General features: G+C 37.2%; 1 protein-coding gene across 1 annotated transcript; it reads right to left on the bottom strand.

Moving 5' to 3' along the window:
- Positions 1-3,858: 3,858 nt before the first annotated feature.
- LOC149969058 (speckle-type POZ protein-like) lies at positions 3,859-4,827 on the bottom strand. Its single transcript, XM_090170253.1, has one exon. The coding sequence runs from the start codon at positions 4,825-4,827 to the stop codon at positions 3,859-3,861; it is 969 nt and encodes a 322-aa protein (XP_090026379.1).
- Positions 4,828-7,651: the final 2,824 nt, after the last annotated feature.

The raw sequence follows: 7,651 nt of genomic DNA, 5'->3' as shown, positions 1-7,651 counted from the left end.
ATTGACCATTAGGAGTTTGTTCTGAAATTATTCGTACAGCCACTTTAGTTGAACCACTAAACAGATAACGTTGCGCTGGTCATGTCGAATAGGCGCTTAAATAAATCATCCTCCAAGAAAATCTCCAAGAAGTAATATTTCCTAGAGCCAGGATCCGCGAGGTATTGTTTAAGTAATACTTGTTGAAACAATGGAAACTTTGCACTTTTAACAGGAACGTCGTGTTTTTGCCAATGCTTAATATCTATAAAAAGTTTCCTGGCTATGAACGCACGCTTGTTGCTGCCGTATAGCTGAAACATTTCCCTTAATTTAACAAGCACTATATTAACAATGATATACAGATCGTGGCTGTCGGAAATATTACTTTTTCGCGATTTCCATGGAGGATGATTTATTGAAGCGTTTATTACTCCGAGAATAACTAAATGACTTGTTGAGATCAAATTACCAGATCGTAATTAACCACGAAAATTATCACGCAACTATATTGAAATTCATAATTTTCCAAATATCAATTAAGACTTGTCCCGAAATTCTTTAAATTTCGGGAAATCGTTCCTAAAATTCTAATACCGTCGTTGTTATAGCTGTATGCGCAAATCTGTCCGATTCACGGAGTTAATTTTTGACATTAACGATTAAATCAAGCGGTTGTGCTTTCGCCTTCGATTTATGGAAATTAATGATAAATTAAGGTAAACTTGTCTTAGGCAGGCACCGAATTGTAGATGAAATTCTACATATTTGTCTTAAATTCAGGGCCGTCCACAGGGGGGGGGGGCAAGTGGGGCCAGGCCCGCCCTGATATTCGATTGGCCCACCCTACGAATTTCCAAGAAAAATCGTTTTAGGGTGTTTGGCCCTACCAAAAAATTTCCAGTGCCATTTGATTTAATTGTCTGATACTCTCAGAAAACATTGTCTTAGTTATGGTTACGAGTATTCAATATATAACTATGTATATTAACCACATCATAGGCGACCAGACTCACTACACTTTTACAATATACAGACCATAGCTCGAGCCATCTACTAAAGGCTAATTTCGCAACATTATATTTGGTCAAATGCTTGCATAGAAATCAGAAGATGACTAGAATGATTTTTAAAATGGCGGAATAACCGTTAATTAGAACCGTAACTTGGACTTAACTAAAACTTGGCGGAATCTGCCGGTAGCGGCCTCTCGCTAATTTTGTATTTCCTTCGTTAGGAATAAAGGATATGGTTAAAAGACGGCGTTACTGACTAATCTACTGGTTTATACAGGGCCGGATTAACCAATAGGCCGACTAGGCCTGGGTCTAGGGCTCCATGCCTACAAGGGGCACCAAGAGATTTCAAAAAATAAAAGTACAAAATTTTTATCATTTCCTTTTTAATTTTATTTTTATTAGTAAATGAGTTTACATTTTTCGATACCTTATAACGTCGCTTAAATATCCTTATAGTCTACATTGAAAATTGAATTTTCACAATTAGCAGTTCTACCTTTTGAAATAAAACCCGCCGATTTGCACTTTCAGTTTTGAGTTAACCTATAGGCTTCAGTAACAAATGCTATACTTGTAAGTAGTAAGTTTTTATTCAGATGATCGGTAACTTAGAAATAAACAAAATGCCTATTATCATAATTAACTGAACTGAATATGATTAAAAATGTATTAAAAAATGCGGTAATAGCTTGGAGTAATAAACTCACACTCAGGACTACGCGTACAGAAAATGTATATCATTCATTTTTAAGAAGAAAAGTTATATAAATTAATAATATATAAATCGTTCGTAGGTTTTTAAAAAAAATCTAAAGATTATCGTACATTATAGTACGTTGAGGCAGAATTATCGAAATAATGATACGATATCGTACGCCATGAAAATTATAGTACGCCCTAAAAATTTTGATGAAATTATCGCACTGTGCGATAATTATCGTACGTCTGGCAACGCTGGGTATCAAGGTAATTTTTTCATTCATTTGTCAATTGCAAACGAGACGGGAGGGATCCTATTGTGGTTTTACTGGTTCCGCTGATTACCCCCTCCCCATAATTTGGCCGGGTTGAGAACGGAATAAGAAGTTAAGAACAGGGGCCGCGTGGGGCTAAAGAAAAGCGAAAATTTCGGTCACAGGTGATAGCCAGACTTTAAGTCTCCAAACGCATCATCAATAAGAAAGGGGCAACTCGGCATTGGGATGGGTTTTTCTATTACTGTTAATATCTCGATATTTGCGGAATGTAAGAGACTAGCGCAACCCGCTTCCTCCCTCCCTAACTTTGGACGCGTTAACATATCGACTAAGACTATTGTGCAACGCAGCACAGAAAGCGGGTTGAGAACGATAAAAGAACAGGGGCGGTGTGGAAAGCGCCTCTCATTTTACCATGAAATTTTGTCATTTCGGGATTTTTAAGGCGGGTTGAAAAACTTTATTTTCCGGAGCAGAAATGCGACAAATTTATTATTATTTGAATATTTAATCGAAACAGTACTTTTCTAATGTAGCTCAATGCAAATTTATTCATGAAGAGTTTTAGGTAAAAAAAATCAGAGCGGGGCAAATGACCCTCCCTGTACTACCCAAATGACGTCCCTAATTTTGATTTAAAAATATCTTATTAGACTACACTAATTATTTTCCGAGCCACTTCAGTCATAAAAATCACTCGCTATTTTCGATAAGATGGTCAATTAAATATTAAAGATTACGCTAAAAGCATTAAAAACACTATATAGTATTTACCGTTTGTTTATTGAATTTCCCATAAAAACAGTGTAAAGAAAGTTTTATTAAAATTCATTTATGACCGTTAAATTCTTAATCTGACTCCTAAACCTAAGTTTCATATATAAATTATACATCTTAATCCTTTGTTTCTTTCGAATACAATGTCTAATTGGTCGGATAATATTACGTGGCGGTTCATAAGTATTTAAATAGACTGAACAAAATTAAAATGGTTTTAATCCACAATAAATTTATTTAAAATTCGACGTTTGGAGGAATACCGTTCCTCGGAAACTTTGTATTTTATATTATATCACACCGTAGATTTCGTGTTTCAGACATGTAGGCGCCAGCATCGTACTTTCCAACTTTAAAAATCTTTCTGGAAGCGCGAAACTAATTTCCCCTCCGCTCCTTATTGTAGTTTTTAATCCGTCTTCGAAAAATACGCGAAGGAGACCGCAGGCCTCACTTTTGTCATTTTAGCTTGACCGGTTTAGGCGGAAGTCTCGCGTGCTTTAGATCACATAAGTTTCATTGTAAATCTAATTGTCATACTTCTCCCTATTACGCGACGGGAAAAAATATCATTATTTCAAATTCTGATATTTATCATATTATAATAGACTTACTTGCTTTACATGGACGAAAACTCTGAAATAGGCTTACATTTAAAAAATCTTACATTAAATAGTTAAGGAAGTTCTCTTACAATAAAAATAAATAAGCCTAAAATAAAACTCAAATTGCGCACACCACAATACGAAGCGTATGTTGTTAAGTATGACTTCATCGACTATATTTCATATCATGAAGCTCGTACAATTAATCACACAAGAGTAAACTGCATTTAAAAAATTTCTAAATTATTAATTTTTCGACGTTTTTAATAAATAGAATTTTTGATTTCTCAGCCATTAAAGGGTGAATCACGTGAGCTAAATACATGCTTTTTTATCATTGAAGCCTATCTATCTGAAACCAGATATACCCCGATCATTCTGAAATTCAAATTTGAAAAGTAAACACATTTCTACGTCTAATAAAAAACAAACGGAAAATTGAAATTTTAAGTTTTATTTAAGATGAAATAATGAATGGTTGTGGTTTTTTTTCACGTCCGCTTAGTCGACGCTATTAAGTATGTACCGCGCAGCGGCTTTTTTCAATTTTTTTGAGTTGAAATCGTCCGCGAACGTTAGAAGCTCCATTGCGTTTTCACTCTCAACTTGGTTCACGAGGATATTTTCACTTAGGTTCCTCAACCTTTCCATGCCGTGTAAATCCGCGGTAACGAACATTTTTCTTGCGTGTTTTTTAATATCGATGGGCGTAGCGTTTAGGTATATATATTGCAAAAGGCATTCCAATTCTTGCCCGTTTAGTTGCTCGCTCAGGTCCACCACGCCTTCTAAATTCTCTTTCATAGGATGTTCAAACATCGCTTTGAAGTAAGGGGACCTGAGCGACAAAATGCATTTGTGGGCGTCAAACACCCGCCCATCCGAAGACTTAAGTTGCACGTCGGGGCAAATCTTTTCTTTATACGCCGCTTTCAAAATTTTAGTATCCATAATGGACGGGATGGCCTCGTAAATCCTCGATCTGATAATTTCCGTTTCAACGGGATGATTTCGCTGAAAATATGCCTCAACGTAGCATTCGATTATCAAATCGTGGTTTGGTGATTGCCTGGCCACATCTTCTCTAGAGATGAATCTGGGAAACCCTACACCAGCGTGCGCCGCAGCATCGTTAAATCTTAGGTGTTGCACCTCACCGTGATGATTTCGGATAATTTTCAAGTCAAACGTGAAAGACATTTCGCGTAATCCTTCGGAATTTCCCCCTAAATGAAGAATCACTCCAACGTAATCGACATCGATTTGGTTTTGGCCCTTTGGGTATATTTTCAAAAAAAATTCAATTCCGTTACTCTCTCCCGAGTATGGTCCGAAATTTGCACTTCTCACAAAAGAGCATGGGCGTACGGGATACCTCAGAAAGTTTTCAATTTTCCACACTAAACGATATTTGAGGCACGGGTTCTTGGTCTCTACGAAAACGCCGTATTTTGCATCCGAGGAAGCCATGCTTGAAATCTATTTTCAATAAGAAATATTATTATTATTATTATCTCAAATTTCCATCAAGGTATTAAAAATTTAGGTAAGATTGTAACATTGACTAGCTGAGGAAGGACCGCTCCTGCATCGTTAATAAAGTGTTTTCAACTTCACTAAGTATCAGTTTTTTTATTAAACTTGTTTTAACTATTTCTAAATAACCGTGGAGCAAAATTTTGGAAATTTAATATTAATGATGCCCCGAAAAATATTAAAAAATCATCCCGTTAATCTCCGAACGGTCACATAAAATGTTAAGTGGGGAAAAAATTAAGCTATTCGGCAATAAACGCTTTTTGAAAACTTACCTTAAAAAAGAAGATTTCTGGTTAAGACCGCTGCGATTAATTAAAACTACCAATATATAAACACTTAAAAAATATTAAATCATACGATGCAATTAAATAATAAGGAAAAGCGAAAAACAAGCGAATAATCTGAAGCTACGAGGGTTAAGGCAAACGGAAACGAAATGCAACATGAAACTGACCAAGCGTAAGTCCCGAAAAGTCTGTTGGGCAACGGGTCCCAAGACCCTATGGCGACAGTGATGGGCACTCTCTTCTCGACGTGAGATCAGTTAGAGTAATTGAGAGGAGGTGAGATTCTCTTAGCTTGCAATCATGGAGAAAGAAAGCAAGGAGATGATTTCATAATACGGATAGCTCGTAGATAAGTTCGCCCCCCATTTCATCTCCTTGCTTTCTTTCTCCATGTTGCAATGGAAAGGAGCGTGAAATTAGTTTGCAAGCTATGAATTTAAGGAAATGAGATTTTTCACAGAAAGTGTTTGGAGTGCGAGTGAGCTAAGTTTATTTCGCGAAATACGATGAGAGAAGATCAGCTTAAAAGTTTGTAAAAGGAGGTGAGTCTAAGTTTAGATGTATGGAAACCAAAATAGGAAATATAAAAACATGACATACAATAAATAATTAGTGAACTTTGGCCAATATCGAAACCGAAACGAACATTGACATCATATGCTGCCGTTAGAAGGTGATAATTAAATTAAACTTTTCTAGTTTCAGAACATGGCGCCATCTATATTTATTTCCAAAACTATAACAATATCACTAGGTGGCGCTTTTTAAGCGCGAAATTTAAAAGCATTTCTAAAGACCGGAAGTAGGTATACCTATATTTTCTTACATAAAATTAATGCTATTCCTACTTTGTTTAAAAAAATTAAAAAATCAACGGGATAGATTTTTCATACTCGTTAGATGGAGGACGAAATTAATGAAAAATATAACAGTTTATTTCTGTAACGTGAAATATTTTATTTATTTTAGCTTTTGCGGTCAATAAGTCAACAATGTGTCAGAATTTATCGCCCGGTGTACCTAGTAACAAAGGACCATACCACCGGAGGCCTATCATCATAGTGCCCTTGTCAAGCGTCCCCAAGCCCGGACAGGTGACAAAACCAGCATGGGTAGCAGAACTCTACTACTGATGGTCGCACCTTAGACGCAAGCCACTCAACTCAGCAGAAGGTGCAGCAATGGGTGGACCAATTCCCACTTGGCACACAGCAGTGACCCAACTCCAGCCGACACCCCCCTACGGAGGCAAGGAGCCTTACCCTTTGGAGAGAGCTCCTAAAGGGGAACGACGGGCACACCGCAGTCCAAGTAACCCGGCACCACTGGCACCGGAGATCCCGGTGTGAGTCCAAAAGGCCGGGAAACAGGACCGCCGTGCCCTCATACGTAGGCCCGCCGCCCCACAGCAGGCTACCCAATCCGCCGAGGTGGCCAGTTTGCACGGACCATCTCCGTTCACCTGAGCCGAAGCTCAGTCGGAAGTGGAGATAGGACAATTTGACCAGGGCTAACATCTCCCAGTGCCCCACCGCCCTTATGGGTTACAAGAGCCGGACCTCGACTCCCCGGTAAAACCACCAGTTATTGCACACCCTGACCCGTTAAGGGCCTCAATAAGTCAACAAAATGACGAGTTGCTGAAGTAGTAATTATAAGGAAAAATTGATAAAAAAATTACAGTTATTTAGTGGTTAAAGTTTAAAATGGCGCCAGTGTTTTACAATTCAGAACATTACAATCTTTGCAAAAGGTATGATTTCTTTATCACATACAAGGAATCAATTGGTTTTCCTTTTCAATAGTCTCGCGGAGAGTTCCCAATTAAAACATGAAGATCCTGAATTTTCCAAGAAATTCTTTAGTTTACAACAAAGATGATACTGTTTGGGTGTTCAGTAAATTTCGTTGGTCTGATTTAATTAGGTTCAATTGCGAAAATGCGCTCCATTAAGAAGTTTCTAAAAATGTATTTATGGTTTAACAATACCCATCAGCTTGCTAGAGACAGAGCCATAAATTGCATTTCAATAAAATTCAAAGGACATTTATGGATTCCATTCCAGTTGGGTTTACTGAGTCTTCTCTCCAACTCAACAAAATCACAACGATAATAAGGACAATTTTCCTAACCGCAATACCAGCGTTGGGCATTAATTTTGTAATTAAATTAAACAATTTTTAAATCGTTCTGTGACACTTAAATAGAACTCCGTATTAATAGTCCGCTGCTTTGATAACCCTCAAAATAAAATTATAAACAAACATTTCAAATCATCCGCCGCTTCCAACCCATTCTACAACATGAAGTTTCCTATCTATAAACGAAATTATTTTATTCGTAATATTAACTGTACAAGGAAATATTAGCTCTTGATGCGGCAGCATTCCAGGTACATATGAGATTTCTATGTTTCAGCCCGTCAGAGAAACCATTATCTGGCAGTGCTGTTTTTTGACTACGAAAT

This window comes from Leiobunum rupestre, chromosome 1 (genome assembly GCF_980474605.1).
Source record: "Leiobunum rupestre chromosome 1, qqLeiRupe1.1.hap1, whole genome shotgun sequence".
NCBI lineage: Eukaryota > Metazoa > Arthropoda > Arachnida > Opiliones > Sclerosomatidae > Leiobunum > Leiobunum rupestre.
This window is presented reverse-complemented; position numbering and strand designations above follow the sequence as displayed.